Raw genomic sequence first — 18,525 nt, 5'->3', positions numbered from 1 at the left:
TGGAAACGGGTCAGCAGCATGTGGTGGTAGACACAGGCTCATTATTGGTAGGTGGCTGCTAGGTTGATCCTCGCTGCAATGGTTTGGCCTTGCGAGGCTGTTGTTGACGCCAGGTAGGCTTGTGACTAGAATCATTTGTCAGTGATCCTGCGTCCTCTTGCTTCAAAAAAGGGTGCACATGGTAATTGTGGCATAGTGAGATAAGAGCACTTCACTGATATGACTGACAAGTGCTGTCAACGTGGTGGGTGGATGTTGAGGGGAGTGATACAATGGAGGAGGTTCAGCCTGCGTCATGGTGGACTAGTGGCTAGCTCGAGGTTGAAACAGATGATGCACTGGCTGTATATCAACAGATACAAAATGGCAAAAAAAAAATTGGCTCAAAGCTTGCACTAAGCCACGCAAAGCTCGATACACTCTGAAGCTGATCGATCTCTTGCTTACTTATTGCTGTATCTAGGGGGAATTTGGCTGTAGCGAGGTTGAACTTGGCTTGACTGGCGAAAAGCGAGTGGATATGTAGTGAACCACCTGCCTTTTCTTAGACATTGGATGTTTAATGAGAAACCGTTGCTCGAGCTGCACTGCGGCCCTCTCCCTCGAAGAACGGTCTTGCGACAAGTTCTACTCAGCCACACATCTTCCAGCTCGGTCGTAGTGTAGAGGAAGAGCTTCTGCAGCACACGCAAGTCAAGGTCGTGCTACTCCACTGATCACACAGTCCTAAGAGTGGACAAGTTGTTTGTGTTGAACCAAGGACGATCACACACTTCATAGGAATGTCCAAATTCCAACGAAAGGAACTCGCACTGAAACCTTGTGTCGGCACCACCGGTGGAGGCACGGGCTCCTACACTTCTTGGTAGGCTGGACCTTGCCGCAGGGAACACACTTGAGCAGCATTTGCTGCACGTTTGGGCTCCCTGTATTCGGGATCTTCTTGACACTGCAGTCTCTTCCGTTACAATTCCCTGGCCTTATACTCCGGATCTTCCCAGCGCTGCCACTGACTTTCACGCATAGTGGCAAGCCTCGCTTCTCAAACTGCAGCTTCTTCCTCAGAAGTACAATTTATCTTCGGGCATCCCATAATTGCGTATGGTTAGGCGCGAGTTCGTTCGCAGCCATTTTTTGGGCGAACTGTTACCTTCTTCATTTTTAGTGGACCAGTGGTGAGTAGTGGTATTTACCTCATTTTTGTGGCACATACCCGTATATGATGACAGAATTCGTGATACGAGATACAAGAAATGATTTGCTAAACAGCTTTGCTGTTAAAATCGGCACAGAATAACCTATGAGAGTCTAAGTAATGCACAGGCATAGACATTTTTTTCTTTGTACACTGCAATAACCTTCCCATAATGTTGGTTGATCTGCCTCGCCACAGTGGTCTAGTGGTTGCGGTGCTCGACTGCTGACCCGAAGGTCGCGTGATCGAATCCTGGCCGCGGCGGCTGCATTTTCAATGGAGGCGAAAATGTTTGAGGCTTGTGTACTTAGATTTAGGTGCATGTTAAAGAACCCCAGGTGGCTGAAATTTCCGGAGCCCTCCACTACAGCGTCTCTCATAATCATATTGTGGTTTTGGGACGTTAAACCCCAGATATTATTACTGTCAACCAAGAATTCCCTTTGCTTCAAGACTGATGGTTGCGGCTTTCACTGCAGGTGCAACAAAGGAAAAACTATGTAGTTGCGCTTGCGCCTCAGTTTAAGGCACTGTGCTTTGCCACGAAGGTCTTCAAGCCGCCAGGTTTTCACATCACCACTAGAGGCATCACACTTAAATATGCGAAGCCAGGATGACTGCAGTGGAACTTTGTAAAAGTCCCTCGGATTTTGTAGGGCTGCAGCTTTACAACTGCTGTCATTCACTTCCACCACAACAGCCGGTCCATCATCCAGTAAAAAACAGTCTCCTGCTTTTAGTTCACGTGGCCCTTGCTTCTGCACCTTCGGAGTCAGATGCCTCATCTCTGACAGCCTCCTGCTGAGTTGAGAGAGTGGCTTGTTAGAGGAGCGCAGCAACTTTTTCATTTTCCCCAGATGGTTTTCAAAAGGGAAGGCGCTGAATTCGTCGAGGGGTCCATGCACCAAGCACTGTTCGGCAAGATGGCTGAGGGTGTGCACGTTGTACACAAGCTGTTTAGTGCCATAAAGTTTGCCGAATTGCTGGACAAAGTATCGCAGCAGGTCACGGGCAAACTGATTGTACTCCACATGGTACTGTGGAGAAACCAGTATAGTGATTGCCACATGAAACATCAGAAAGTGCTTGTACTGTGACGCTGGGAGCACAGATTTAAGCACTACAGGCCCCACGTAGAGGAGGAATGTACGAAATTCTGATGCCTTCCAGCGGTCCAGCTCTTCTGTTCCTCTTGGCTTCCTTTGAAAGCAGCTGGGAAAGGCACTTGCACATTCTCGCAAATGATCGTTGAGTTTGCAGCGCTCAAACCTACCCAACCTGCATGTCCTAGGACCCTGCCCTCTGCTCACCCAGTTTCTGAGCATGCGCCGCATCACACCCAAGCAGACGAGATGCATGTATTCAGTTGGAAAACACATCACCATATCCAAGCTCAACGGCAGGAATGGTGAGAGGCCATTGTGGTGATGTTTGTCCTCTTGTGAGCGAAAGGAGTCATTCGTACGCAGGGGTGCATGCAGGTTAGGAAACGTCACTCGCCCTTCCATGTACTGGCCCTTTTGCGTACACATCTCGCAAGCATAATAGCCACTATGGCCAGCTACAGCTTTAATAAAGCTTCTAGCAGGTGTATCACATACAACTGCTGTCAGGGTCACACCGACGTGGGTGCCCTTTATAACTATCCCATTAGAAGTAACATCAAGAACTTCGTTTACAAATGGGGCAAGGTAACTCTGGAGGTCCGGTGGCTTGCCGGGTCCACAATAAACGCTCACCACAAATGGTGTGGAAGCCGTTATGTTGCTACATCGGCAAAGAATGGGCCAAAAAGATGTCTGGCTGCTTTTAAAAAGTGGAACGCCGTCAATGTTTGCTTGCAGCTTGATATCTCGCGGCAAGTGCCCTGGTCCTATGGCTTGTCGTATGCCTTCAGCTAGACCAAAATGCACAAAATTTCCACTTTGGTCAAGCTGCGCTTTTCTCTCCGTCCGCATCACGGTTCGGGCGTCCTTTGGCAGGCCAGGAATGCCTCGGCGCCGACAAAAATCAAGAATATCATTGATGTTGTAATGCGTCATGTTGTGACGGCTTGCAATGACAGCAAGTTCTTCAGCTGCTGTCAGCTCCTCTGCAGGCACATCATGTGAAGGCACCCCTTGGCTACCAGAACAGCCTGCAGCTTCAACTGCTTCCACCTCTTCGACAGACAGCTCATCTGAGCAAGAGGAGCTGTCTGAAGCACTTGTGCCTACGTAAGTGGCTTCTGCGGCTTCGTCGTCGGAGCTGCTCCCTGAATCACCTTTGGCTCCAAGAAAGTTGCTGCCAACTGGTGATGTCCGAGCATGCTCTTTGGCGTCATCGATCCGAGGCACAACAGGTTCTAGATGTCCTTCGACGTCATCAGACAGAGATGCAACAGGTTGTACCGGCTCTGTTTGATGCGCCGAACTTCCGCTGCCACTGGCGCAAACGTTGCTTGAAGCAACGTCGCTCGTCGATCCCTTTCCGAGGACGGTAGACGGAATCGAGTGCGACTGCTCGCCATCATCATCCGACAACGCCTCGCTGGCCGGCCTTTTCCTGGCTTCGTTCAGCGGCGAGGGCGCATTCCCGAATGCAAGCTTCGAGATGTCGAGCCCGTGCAGGACAAGCTCATAATCTTTCTTAACGGCGCGATATTTCGACCACTTCGAGCTCATTTTCAAATCATCGCCGTAGCATACCAGTAGCGCGTTGACAGACAAACGAGACGGCGATGACAAGAAAATGAACCAGTGTTGCCACGACACATAAAAAATAGTAGTAAATATCTTCACGAAAAATCAACAGAAAGCAGTATATCTCTCATTTTAATATTTGCGCTCGCTTTTGGAGTGCTAATGTAGTATTGTACTTCTGTCCCCGTAGTGCAGGGACGATAGAGAAACATGGCTACGATGCACAACAGACACACGGGATACCGAAAGCTATATCGTAGTATCATTGTTTCAAACATTAATTATGCGAGAGATGAAATAAAACACGAGCCCCATCGAGCTTCCGCAAGCGAACTGTGCGGCACGGTGCACCGTGCTGTGCGGACAGTGGTGTCATTGACATTACGCAGGCTACACTACATTCGAGGCACATATGTTGATCAGTGTTTGGGGTCATGGTAGTGGCACGTCAGATACGGCGTCGGAACAGCAGCTAGCGCTGCTACAGCTTCAATTGAAAATTGCCGAGGCTAAGGAAAAGCCGGAGATCATTGAGGCGATCGAGGCAATTGGGGCAGGCGACGAGGAATGTTTAGAGGAACAGGAAAGGAAGCGCAGAAAAGAAATAGAGAAGAGAAACGAATAAACGTCTCTATCCAGATGATGTCGGAGCGGTCGTTTCCTCAAGGTGCCAGCAGATGAAAAGTTCTCGCCTTCGGCTTCCTTGGCGGCAGCAGCAAATGTCGCGCAACCAGCGAGGCGAGTGGAACAAACAAGAAGAACCTAACTGGCTATAAATATTCATTTGCCTTATCAATGACCGCTACATGTTGCATCTGATAATGTGCAGTTATGTTGATCATTGTGCTGATTATTCATTCGCCTTATGAATGACCAGTAAATGTCGAATCTGACATGCTGGAAGTATTCAGGTGGAACGTGCGGAGGGTCAAAAATTTTTTTCTTTTTTACTGCATACAGCCTTCATAGCCAGAAGTTCCTGTTCTCTCTGTGGGTTCATCGTTACCGGAGAGCGTGCACTATAACGACGGGGACAAAGATAAGAACAACACAAGGTGCGCGCTCTCCCGTAACACGCCCAGTTTTTCGCTTTGTTGTCTCTGTTGGCTCAGGACCAAGTCCTTAGGGCCAGTGGCCAGCTGAGGCTCTCGGAAAAGACAGAGAGGCAGCGAAAATATAAATACTTCGACCTTTACTCCTTGATGACCACGGTGAGACAAGATCACCACTGCGGCAGAGCGAGCAAACCGAGCGTGAACGTGCTCTTGTTCCCTATAACTGTGGCTCACAACTACTGTGGGCCCGGCTGGTAGTCTTCCTTTTTCTAAACCTGGCTTTCGAGCCATTGCCCCACACCTCTTAGTACGGGCACGGGGCCCGAAATACAACAGGAACGGATTTATTGCTTTTGTCTTCGTAACTCAGGGGTACGTACGTACGTTATGCAAAGTTTATGGCTCATTAGACAGAAGTAGTGCTTAATGGCCCTAAAAGACATTCTCGCTCACCAGCGGAGCACACGACAAAAATATTGAGTTCCCCATAAATCCTTTGAAGGGTAAGACGCTATGGACCTCCACAAAGGTGCAGATGGGAGTCCTTTCAAATATATGGCGGCTAATTAAAATATATCTAACGCTTCATGACGCTTGTCCATGGTGCAGAGGTTTGCAAACTTTATACCACACCTCATGAGAGTGTGGCCGAAAGTCAGTTTGAAAACAATTTTAGGTCTTGTGGACAGTTTGGAGCAGTGGGAGGCACAACTCGCCAGCACCGCCAGCACGGACCTAAAAATTGCAACTAGAGGTGCAACCAGCTCGCACTTCTAAGTCACGTTAGGCGAGCGGCGAAAGCCAGTGGGGCCCTGGGCTTGGGGCATTGCCCAAGGTGCCCCTGAGCAACACCCCGATGAGTCTCCCTTTTTCTACCCCTGCTCTTAAAATAAAGTTTTCTTGTTCTTCTAGTTTGACTGGTGGCGCCACATTAAAGTAAACTTGCTATGAAAGGGGAAAAGTTAGTTTCGTTTTTGTAAAAAAAATAATAAAAAGCCGCAGATTCATACACCTTACCACAGAGCCAGCAGTAAAAATTTAAAGATCAGTGCATCTAGACTGCTGATAAATCAGCAATCATGCCATCACTGCGCACACGCGAGAGACACTCTGCACTGCTGCACAATCTGTGAGCCCATGTATGAAGGAACTAATGTACTAAAAATATTTTGGCAATTAACGCCATCTGAGGAACCACTTTTTTGGGTTACTCGAACGTTTGCATGTGGATATATCACGACCTCCTCTGGGTTACATTCGTGCAAGTGCGGGGACCAATTTGGCGACCAGTGGTTGCAGCAGTCTGGTGACCCTGTAGTACTATTGTTCACATTGGCAAGTTGCCATGCACGTGCTTGTGCTCAAGGCTTGGACTGTTTGGTCATGCTCACATGCACCGAGGAAGATAGCGACGACGGTCGTGGGAATTTTGCTCATCTCAGAGAGACTGCAGCTTCTTCTGCACGCCGCCGACTCAGCGTGAGTATACGTGCACTTCTTCTATTACCTGGTTATCTATATTGTCACTGTACGTTCTTGTCCCTTGGTCAGTGCATCGTACTAATTTCCGCAACTTGCTTCAGGATGTTATTTACATTTTCTTTGTGCATGTTCGTTAGGGACATTTGGTGACCACGTGCTTTGCATGCTACGGTCACACAGAGCCTATGTTGAGCACCGTAGTTTTTGAGTGCTGTTAGCAGTTACCTTACATGCATTATCAAACACGCGCAAAAAATGCAGGCTGAATTAATACTCGACTTACACTGGACATTAAATTTTGGTACCGATCGTCGTGGAGTCTATTCAAGCACGGACCTCAAAGTGGTAGAGCGCGGTATCCATGTCCCACGATTTTCTAATAAACGAATGCGATTGAGCGAGAATACGGCCTGGATACCTGTCAACCCCGCGGAGCTTTTCTTAAAATGTATGAATTTGGGCCTGTCTTACGACTTCACGAATCCTTTTACGGAAAATTGGATTTGTTAGCGGGAAGACATTTCAATTCCTAATGAAACCACATTTTTGCTTCGCCGTGGTACACCACCGTCATGCGGTGAAGCGCAATAAGATTGGGAGGGGGCCAATCCGGCTTTCACTGGACCCTGTTTTATACCTTCATTACACGTGCGTGCATCGCGGTGCACGAGTGCTAGCTTTACTGGAAACTATTCAAAGCAGTCTGTGACGTTACTGCGGTTTGGGGAAGCAATAAATAAAAACATATGCGAATATTATTTCGTCGCTTTTGGTCCCCTTCGCGAGTGTACGAATTCAAATGTCTTCAGGTTGGCAGGTATGGGCCGCTTGACAGCCTTGGCACGTGTCTGTCGAGAGCGTGCTTATTTATCTTTACTTGCTAACGTGCTCATTAGCATGCTTGTATCATCGCGAGCAACACGTACGCGTTACACCTTGTACGGCGGTCTGTGAAACTACATGCTCAGACGTTGGCTCTTTTTCGCAAACCTCCGTACGTCACCCCTCCTTTGTCTTTTCTTGTCCTTTTTTGGGGGGAAGGGGGGGGGGGAGGGATATGGGGCGCTTTTGCACGTGTCCCGCAGTTACAGCCAGCGTGCCTTGTGCAGTATCAACATTCATTACTGTTTGCTCCAGCAAACAAGCTACGATCTCACCAATAGTGTTCAATGTACAGTGATGGAAGTGCTGCTCCAAACTGCTCCAAAAGAGAAATGCTGCTCCCAACTGTAATTTTTGTTAGTAACTGCTCCGAAATGGCACTGGTAAACTGAAAACAATGAACTTTAAACACATGATTATCCACTGAACCTAAACGTATCAAAAAATAAGCAGTCTACTATCATTCTATATTTTGCGGACAAAATTTCTGGCTACGCCCCTGGTGCCTTCAGTCTTCAGGTGAGCGCTCGTCGCCCTCCAGCCTTTCCGATGACTCGCCGAAGGAACTTGCGACGAATTTCACTAACAAATGGCTGTCTAAGCAGACGAAGCAAATAGTATGCAATGTTATTATTCGACCATGGCTGCTCGAATAATCCAGCAGCCGTCACAAGAGATACGAAAGGTTTGCAAACTGAAACTAAATTCGAAATGCGCTCCAAACCAGACTACTTCGCGGAGCAGTGATGTGCAGTAGCTCCGCCCCTGTAGCCTTTTCTTCATTGCCAAGAAAAGTTGTCCGCGAGTATAGTATGTACTATAGTATGCTAGTATGGAGTTTCTATACTAGCTCCATACTAGCATATCGACAATGCCGCAAGTACTGGCATTGTTGATATGTCTCCGATTTAGCTGTATGTAGCTGTACATGACAGGCAGGCTATTTTGGTAAAACGTGTGTGAGACTAGTTCGATATCTTACTGATTACTAACAGCTGGTGGGAGGACTGTGATGTGTGACTGATCACATTTATCACTTTGTCATTTCTGACCTCATTTTTGCCATAAGAAATGGCAAGGCTGTTTTTTCAACCTATCCGAACTTCGTTTTTTGTCTTTTTTTTTTTGAAATTTCAAATGCAGGCTATTTTGGTGAAATATGAAAATAACAGATTTCTTTGCTCTGTTACCGATTATAAACTGCTCTATGTGATTGTAGTTGCTTTTATAATTTGTGGCTCAGCTTCATCGGTTTTATACCATTTTTGTCACAAGTACCCGATATTTTAAATATACTATAGCTCATCAGGCAGATGGGTGGTCACTGAACACCCATCAGCCTGGTGAGCTATATATTTAAAATTATTTGTTTCTTGCAATTTGCAGTGATAATTCTATGTGCAATGTCTTTAATAATAAGTAATAATACTTATGAGATGCTTAAATAATGCTTTAAAGGAGCACTGACACAAAATTTCGAAGGCGAGATAATGAGTGAAATAGATATATGTGGAGCCATACACAACGTCTACGAAATATCAAGGGCCAGTATAGCCTAGAACATATTTAAAATCAATTTTAAAGTGCATGCCGCGCGACTGAGCGAGATGCGAGCACCTCGCGACGCCGACATCAACGCGGCGGATATGTAAACAAACCTACGTCACGAGTTTGTGTTGGCTGGTTGCTGGTTGTGCCATTGCGCTTGTGCGCTTGTGCTGCCTTCCGCTGTTCGCTCGTCGTGCCATTTGGCAGATGTTATGGCCCGGTCACGCTAGCGGCAAGCCTGCCGCAACGGCGTGGTGCCGCAGAACATCGGCCGTCGCCGCACGCGCGAGAGCTGTCCAACATGCACGGCAAGCTTCTCCGGCGAGGCATTCGCGCCTCCAAAAAACATGGCCGCACTGCCAAAAGCGGTTGTCGTCCACTTCGAATCTATCAAGTGGCCGCCGGGCACTCTGTAGCGTGTAAGCTCCGAACTGATGCTTCCATTTTGCTTTAGATTCATGTCCTTAAGCTTCAACAGCAATGTATTCGTCCCGATTCGGCGCCGTTTTTGAGAGCCATAGTCAAATAATCGATGCTGTAGGGTTAACGAGTTGAAATGGGCACTTCCGAATGCTCGGAGGACATAGATTACGCGTTTGTTAGTTGTTTCTAATCCTCCATAGCTGGCGCCACTTGACCTAGTGCCACCTTGGGGACACTTTATTTGGTTTTACGCGACGCCCTTTTTAATTCCGGACAGACTAAAACGCTCCACTGACTGCTTGAACCATGCCTGGCAACGACACAGACGACATCCGCACTTCTAGCGTGAAAAACGCGGATCAAAAAGCAAGCAGCTCGAAGCGTCCCACGTCAGACGAACTGGCGTAGCAGACGAACCGTAAGTGCGGCGCCCGCCGCACTCGCTCTTGCGCATCGCCTACGTGACAATTTTGCGCGGTCACGTGGCCAGCTGTGTTTACCCGTCCTCCGGAAGTAGTGCTGCCTAGCTCGGTGCTCTTTGAAACTGAAACTGCAACTGGGCGCTCTAAAAACGTCTCTAAATAAATAACCGTCGCGCACTCGTGCAAACGAGGTTTGCAGCCGTGATAAGTGGATCATAAGCTATCTATTGCAACAAAAAAAAACAAGGTGCAATATTTTTGTGTCAGTGCTCCTTTAAACTCCAGGAGTCATTTGGAATATTTGCCATCTGCTCCGGAAATGGTCAATAGCTGCTCCAAACTAGCATTTTTTCTGCTCCAGAGTGTGCTCCAAAAAGTAAAATGTGGCTTCCATCACTGAATATAGTTATTTGTACAAGTGTTATGTGATTGCAAGTAGACGTGGGAAAAAACACTGCATGTTTTCATGGTATTCAAATGGAAAGGCAGATCTGTTAACTCAAAATGCTATGTTCTTTTGTCCTTATTTTTTTTCCAGCATGCCAAAGAAGTTTGCTGTGGTGGCTTTTCCGTTGGAAGGTGACTCGATTGCTGTGGTGCCCCTTTCATGGGTCACCGCAGACAATGAGCAATGTCTGTGGCCACCTGGCAGTGCAGATATGCGGCACTTGGCACTGACTGAGGCAGTGCCAGGCACCACAGATGAGGGGTGGCAGTGCTACCCGATAAGAATTGTCGCCAAATGTCGTAAGTGCTTGTTGCAGACACGGTCAAATAATGGGCAGTTGATAACGTAGGTGACTTATTTGGGCCTTGGCAGCTGGAATAGCAACACAGGTCATGTTTGCCTTCTCAAGCTGTCACTGTCTGACAAACTATTAAAATAGGAAGTGGGAAAATGTGGAGCAGGTGGGAGCAAGAAAATCAGGTCAATGAGCCAGGTGAACACAGGATCCAACGACAATGTTGGATCCTGTGTTGGTTCCTGTGTTGGAAACATTGGTTCCTGTTTTCACCTTGTTCTCACTTTGCTGATTTTCTGGAATCTGCAAAGTAACATCGCCTTGCTATTTAAAACAAGCGACATGGAGGCATTGTCTTTGTGACAGTTCACTTTTGCTACAGTCGTCTCCAGCAGGCTGCTATACTGTGTTGTTGCACAGGAGAACAGGAAACTTGGCGCTGTGCCTGCCATGTAGTTGCAGAGCACACGAAAATTGGGGTGTGGCATATACAGGAGCATACTAATTGTAGGTGCTGCAGCCAACAGCGTGCAATAGATATACAGTAAACTTAATTATATATGACAAGCTGTCTTGTTAAACTTCTTGTGAAAACTGTTTTGAATGTGCTGCTGGAAATTAAATTAATTGTAGTTTTTGGTGGGACTGCTACACAATAGGTAAGTAGTGATGGTTAAATTATTTCATCTTGTGCTATAGAAGCTTACTGGAACGTTGGCAGTGCTCTATGGCTGTGCTCTTGTTGGAGCGGCCAGTCTCATAGCAGGCACACATAGCATAAGTACATTCTGCTAGCAAGCCCCATGTCAAACCACAGGGTGCCTTTGATTGTGACAACATTGCTTTACATATTGTTCATGTGCATTTTACCAATTGCGAAAATTTTTATTTAGTGTAATGAAGAAAAAACAGACAATGCCCATTCGCTGGGCCGGCAGTTCTTAATCTCTTGCTTCTCATCTTTGTTCCTTCTCACACTGGCCGAGCGCAGAGGTCCAAGCTATTGCCACTCTTTGTCCTTATACACAGCTAGGTCACTCCTTGGACAGGGTGTAAAAGAAGTAATGGGCTGGTGCTCTCAGGCTTTCTCATTTTCAAGTTGCTGGCAGGTTAAATAGGTTTGGGTTTGCCTTCAGGTTCCCGAATACAAAAGGCAGTCATGATGTGTGAAAGTAACCATCACAGCGCACTTCTCATGGCATGGCCGTATCTTGCTTTTGTCAGCATAGGTGCTGTCCAAAGTCATTTAGTGGACTATTGAATGGTGGCTGCACTTTGAATGCTTGGTGCAACTTGCAGTTATGTAATGTTTTGCTGGGCATGCTGGCCAGCATTTCCAAAAGAATTGAGTTCCTTTAGCTAACACTAAATTCAAAACAGGCAATAAACATGTGCTCTCACGAGACACTCATTAAATTTTAAATTACCTTGACATTGTCAGCCAATTGCCCTCCCCCCCATATTACCCTAAAGCTTTCTGCACCTCACCTGGTATATTACTTTTCGGGATTGGCCCACCTTTGACCTAGCAACAGTTTCACGTGATGACATCACAAATTCCGAGATAATAGCATCTGTGATCATGTAATTCTGTTTGTGCGATCTGCGGGCTATGTCGGGTTTTGAACATGGTCATTGCGAGCTCCTTCAAGGGCACCTCTGAATGAGACACGTATGACTTTCACCTTAATAACCGATTCACATGTGCATAGGTGAAAGGTTTGGTGCAACTTCATGTAATTAATTTGGTTCTTCTTTCAGGCACTTACCGGAGCGCACGTGAAAAGGCCAAGAGCTATGAATACTCTTCATTCGTGGAGAGTTCTGCCATGTCTGGTAATATCTAGCTTCAATCTCATTCTTATGAAGGTAAATGGCTTAGACAGATCTATATATTTGCTTTCTTTATTTTCTATAGCCACTGAAGAGCAAGAGTTTCAGAGTCCTGAGCTTCAACCGCCTTCACCACGTAAGCGCTACTTTACTGTCTTGTGCTTCCAGTACGCTGAATTCCTCTTCAAGGCTTATCATTCTCATCACACTACTGCATTTTCTAGTGTATGAGACACTTTTTGTTTCCTTGAATGGTTTCGTCTGTACACCTTTAAGCCCCCCCCCCACACACACACACCCTTGCATTTTTGCAAATGCTAAAGGTATGCCCGCTTAGCCTTCTAGAGGTGCAAGAAATCCTCAAGATTTGCTGAAAATGCTGTGATTGAGAGTAGTGGGATTGCAAAAAGGGATTTTTATTTTAAAAAAAAGCAAATCGCATGAAAGTGTATCGCGGCTGTATCTTTTTTTGAATAGCAGCTAGCAGTCATGGGCATATTACCAGTAAAAAGTGTTACACTTAGTGTTATTAGCCATAAAAGTAACTGTTGCAGTTACAGTTGCAGAGTTTCCGCAAGTAACTTTACAGTCACTGTGAAAAATAAAACGTTGTTACTTTGTCATTACTATATAAAGCTAAGAATAGATCACAGTCCAAACGATTGAGTTTAATAGAAATGTGTGAAGGCATGCAAGTAGTCAAAGTTGCATGTGATAAAACCCTAGGTGAAGGGAACTTAAAAGGGGTGCTTCCAGTACGCTGGAAGTACGGTGTTGCAGGCACACTCAAGCCCAATGCCAGCAATCGTTGTGTACGCCTCATTTGGTAGCATCAACCTTTTTGTTGATGTACCCTGTGTCGAGGAATTTGCAAAGCTCACTGTGGCTTAGGATCAATTCTCTTTCAAAGTTGGCATCCTTGAGCTTCCCTCTCTTGATATATGCCGCGTTCTTTATTCAACGTACGTTCAGCCGATGTGCTGGACAGAATCCTTGCATTCTGTTGTATACAAGGATTCCGTATCTCGCTTCCTCTTCTAAACTGTGAGGGGGACTGTGTTGTAGAAAGGTGAAATGTGGAGAGGATCTGGGAAAGAAGTGGAAGGTGCGAAGTTTACATTGGATTTCAGCGAGTGTTGCTGTTGGATAATTCTTTATAAAGAACGAAGTAATTGTAACGGTGTTTCCTGTTACAGATACTGTGTAAAAAGTAAGTGTTATAGTGACAAGATCCTCTAACTAAAACGCTTACTGTTGCAAGTAGCTGAAAAAAGTAAGTAGTTAATGATGACATGTTATCAGTAACCAATAGCTAGTTACTGCCCAAGATAGGCAGCAGGTCATCTCAGTTGCGCTAGTGGATTGCCTCACTCCTGCATCTGATGTGGGTGCTCATCTGTTTCTTTTGAGCTGTGCTCAAGAAACCCACTATATCACCCTTTTCTTTCTCTGTGTATGTAAAGCACCTGTATGTCTAAAAAATGCACCCTGTTTACCAAACGGCAAACAGGCTGTGCATTTTGTACTCTGAAATAAGTGGGACTTTTCAAGTTCGAAAAAAAAAAAAAAGGTTCACCTAATAAAAACACCTTTATTAGCCCAGTGGCTGGAAAAAACTTGTCAATGCACGTCTGTGCACACGCACGCTCACTCACACACTCACATGCGACCAAATCTACCTGCATTTCAGCCAGTGTTTGGCCATAGCTTTAGTTCAACATTGGCATTGTTACAGCCACCAAATACGGCTAAAGCCAGATTTGATAGCTGTGGCATTGGCGGTGCATCTTCAACGAAGTCGCTGTCCACCAGCATTGGTTCGAGGACCTGATGGACTATCTTATATCGTCCAACTCTGTGAAAACTGTCAGGCAACTACGGATTGAGGTCGGCCGCCTTCCACCTATCGAATGACTGCTGGTTTTTTCGCCATAGTCAGTGTCTTGTAGTTGCTGTATTTCTTCATAGGTCATGACAACACAGATAAAATGGCTGGTGTCGGAGCCATTTCAGCAGATCAGGCCTCGTACTAGTGATGCAGAACTATCGGTAAATGGACTATTGATAGCATCGATAGTTTCTTTGAAGCCATCGATAGCGTATAAGGGAACTATTGATAGTACTACTATCGATAAACTATCGATAATATTACCGATGGTGCAATCGATAGTACCGTCAGTAGCATTATTACAGGTAATACTATTGATTACATAGTGCTGTGAATAATTATGCTGCTGTTGGCCAGTGATATCGCCAAAACATTTACGATAGCCTACTATCAGCAATACTCAATTCGTTTAGGATTAAGATTTCGGCAAAAGAAATAAACTATTTCCGCAGCAAAAATTCCGGATCATATCCATCTAAAAAAGTCATATTCAAAAGTAATCAGTTACATCTTACTAATAAGAATCTTAGTTATTTATATTTTTATGCTGGGATGTAAAACTCCAACAATTACCACTTGATATTTTTACTTCAGAATCACAAAATGCAATATAAATTTGAATATGTGCAGTTCCGACATATGTAACGGCTTCCCTTTTGCTGGGTGATTCCACGAGAGATCGAACATGCCTTTCCGGCCGATATTTTTGTTTCGCCTGGGTTTTTTATATGTTATGTGAGCACACTCAAATAAAATATGTGAAGGTGGCGGCGCGGGCCTCCTGTTTCTGCTCACTGCAATGTTTCTGGATTTCACGAGCAAGGAAAAAAAAATTGCACAACGAAAATGTTTTTCTCAGCAATCTTCTTTTTGTGAACGCGTAAATAATTGGTACAGAATACTCGCACGTAGCTATGGGCCGCGCGCATTGTGTGTAGTGAACAGCTAGAACAAGTCGAAACGTTTATACTGAACGGCACCGCACACATTTTCTCACTTCTGCGCAGCTGTCATGAATGAGTTTTCAGAACTGCTCATGGTTTCACATTTTATGACCAAGGGTGTCTAAACGCTTTAGGCCGTGATAATTAATTTGTAGGCCACACTCGTCAAAACTACGGATTATGTCTGTCTGGCACCACCAGTGACCTCTGCTGTTGTCGACGTGGGAAAGCACTTTAGTAAAGTGCAACAAAACATCATAAATTGGGCAGCTTCGGCCTCTTAATGGCTTAATCATGCCGCACCACACGTTTTCTGGCTGCTGCAACATTGAGGTAAAGGTTGAGATGATACATGAAGACGTTATCTGCAACGCCGAATACATGTGATAGCGGGAAGTGAAATAGACGGCTCGGAAATGATTGAGCTAGCTTTTCACAAATGTTGTTTAGGCACAGTGTGCATCGAATGGGGAAGATGGTTAAAGCGTACAATGCACGTAATGGAGGGGAAGCAAGCAGGCAGTGAGGAAGGACCTCCATAACAGTGCGCCTGCTGATTGTGGCATTTAGTTACAGATTAAGCTGCCCTTCGCTGTATACAGATGCTTTGTTTGGTGTGCAAGGAGAGTTTTGACAAAGTCACCTAAACCATGTGCTCGCGCTGTCTCGCGTACTTCTGATTATCGAACACTGGCGGGGTAAGTTGAGGTTGTAAGCTGCAAACTGCGTACGCATTAGCCCTAGAGCGGCAGCAGCCCACCCCCGCACATGCTAGACACAAATAAAGTTTGAGAATACATTTTTCTTGCCGACAAGACACCAGAGCAAAGTTTTAGTGCAGGAAAATAATTAAAACTGTAGATTTACGTGCAATGCAAGCTGATGACAACAATCAATCCCATCTGAAGTGAGCACACACAGCAAGGGTCAATTTGGCACATTAAACCTCGTGAACAAAGCAAATGAGGACATAAATATTAACATGGTGTTTTCACTGATGTAAGCGCTCTTCGATAAAAAATGTCAAAATTGAGACCGGAGTTTTTTAATTTTATTTTTTTAAATGAGCTTTTTTGAAAAATCTCGCTTCTTCAGCTATTTTCTTCTTTTGTGCTGCCTGTAGGAAAACGTATCTTCCGTATAAATGTTGCAAAGGCTCTTTGCTATACTTGACACTGTTTTGAAGTTTCTGTGTGAAATAGAAAAGGCACCATGGTGCGTCAAACTTAGCAAACTTTGTTGATTTGGACCGTGTTTGCCATTTTTTTTTTCACATTTTCTTCCTTTTGGTAATGGCATAAAAAAAAAAGCATGGATATAATTCACAGTAATGCGTATTAAAACCAGAGAAAAAATTTTTCGACACATCATTTATAGTTCGCGTTAAATTCGGCTGTGAAATCCAAAAATATTGCATTGAGCAAACACAGGAGGCCCGCGCCGCTACCTTCAGATATTTTTTGACGTGCGGGGAGCGTTTCCTGGAAATAAAATTTGCAGTTCTGTGCACTTTGAATGTGCCCACAAAACATAAAAAACTCAGGCAAAACAAAATATAGACCGGACAGGCATGTTCAATCTCTCGTGGAATCACTGCTTCAGATGAACAGTTCAACTTAATTATCATAATACCCTTGTTACACGGGCACGCTAACCTCAGTTGCAGCAAACCGCGGTTACATCCAGTTAGACGGAAAGACTAACTGCAGTTATGCCACTAACCGTGGTTGCCCCAAACAGAGGTTGACGACTTCAGTTAACGAAGCTAAAAATGGCGGTTTCCATGTCGGTGGTCCTAGGCAGCATGGTTCTAACGGAGGCCGAAACGTCGTCCCAGGAGCGCTTTAACTGATCTGTCTCAACGCTAAAGTTGCTGATACATGAAACTCTACGGCAAAACAAATCACGCACTACACACGGATTGGCACGGTGATAGTAAACATCCCAGGCAACGAATTGTCTTGGCTTTCGTGCCGACCGCAAGGTGACTTCGCCCATAGTTGCGAGCACCAGCCTAAACTTCAGCCAAACATTGTCGAAACACGTGATCCAATAAGCTCGGGGACTGCAGGTATAAATAGGAAGTATTTATTTCAAAGGGAATACATTTTATTTGCCAGTATATTTACGAAACGCAGCTAAATCTTTATATTTTATTTGTGAAGCTGTGTGTCACGTGACCTGCTTCACAGCCGAAAACCATCGACAGCTTTTCCCGTGTAACAGGTGCCAGCTGCAGTTGGCGGTAACTGTAGTTTACTGCGGTTAACTGAGGTTGGTTTTAACTGAGGTTAGTGTGCCCATGTAACTAGGGTATTAGTCAGCGCAGCATTCTGGTGAAAGAACACAAGCATGTCACCTTTCTTGCCCTTTAGCCTGCTCCTTCTGCTCCGCCATTTATCACGCACCCGAGAATGCTGAAATGAGTTCAGGCAGTTGATTTTATACTATTGATACTGTACTGTCAAATGTACTATCGATAGTGCTATCGATAGTTTCTTCTACCATCGATAGGTCGATAGTCAATCCACTATCGAGAGCTTGATAGTCAATCCACGATCGATAGTATCGATAGTGCTATCGATAGTTCTGCAACACTACCTCATACACCAAGTGCAGGATGCACATCGGACCTTGCTGCACAAATAACTCACAACGCAAACTCTCAAACGTAACACTGAGCTTGGCTTGGGCTGCTGTTTGGCCGTGGCCGACTTGACTGACTAAAGCCAAAAGGCAATCATTATGTGTAGCCAACAAACATAGCCTTCAAGATTGGCAATTGTAATTTCTGCATGGATTTTTACACTGGCACAACCTCCAGCCGCAGCCAGTGCAACCTTTCATTGCTGAAAACCTAGCAAACGTATTGTAAGCATTGGTGAAAGCTTGTCATGGTGTTCGACATCGCACTAGATCAGGCAGCCAGAGTGAAAGATTGGTGGCGCACTGTGGGGCGTCCGAATTATCAGCTGTGAGTTTACATTACTTCAATGGGATGAGTGGCGCTGCTGCGAAGGTGTTGGAGTGAATGAGCATATCCTAATTTTCCGTGTCCGAAGAAGTAGTCTGCGACTGTACTACTCATGAGCTTGACTGTAGGTCGAATGCAGTCTTTTGTGCAAAGGAGAAGCTATGCTCCTGAGAAAATCGCCTGCCACAAATCGGGAAATGTGGCGTTTCATCATCAGCGTTTAGCACCCGACACTGTGCGAAAGCCATGTAGCACCATCTCCGAGGTGTTGAGTAGAATTGGTGCACAAAACGACACCATGGTCCCAAGCTTGTCACAAGTCATGATGGATGTTCATGTTCCCAGCAGTCCATGACTTATTGGGTCACAATGCTCAGTTCTAGTTTCAGTGATCTAAGCTTGCAAGAACATACGACACCCTGCTGCGAGTTTACTTGGCTGGCGATTGTGCATAC

General features: G+C 45.5%; 1 protein-coding gene across 1 annotated transcript; it reads right to left on the bottom strand.

Moving 5' to 3' along the window:
• Nucleotides 1-1,665: 1,665 nt before the first annotated feature.
• LOC119371698 (uncharacterized) lies at nucleotides 1,666-3,084 on the bottom strand. The gene has a single exon (XM_037642153.2). The coding sequence runs from the start codon at nucleotides 2,725-2,727 to the stop codon at nucleotides 1,666-1,668; it is 1,062 nt and encodes a 353-aa protein (XP_037498081.2). The 5' UTR covers nucleotides 2,728-3,084.
• Nucleotides 3,085-18,525: the final 15,441 nt, after the last annotated feature.

This window comes from Rhipicephalus sanguineus, chromosome 10 (genome assembly GCF_013339695.2).
Source record: "Rhipicephalus sanguineus isolate Rsan-2018 chromosome 10, BIME_Rsan_1.4, whole genome shotgun sequence".
NCBI lineage: Eukaryota > Metazoa > Arthropoda > Arachnida > Ixodida > Ixodidae > Rhipicephalus > Rhipicephalus sanguineus.
The sequence above is the reverse complement of the archived record's forward strand: the minus strand, read 5'-3'. Positions and strand labels throughout refer to the sequence as shown.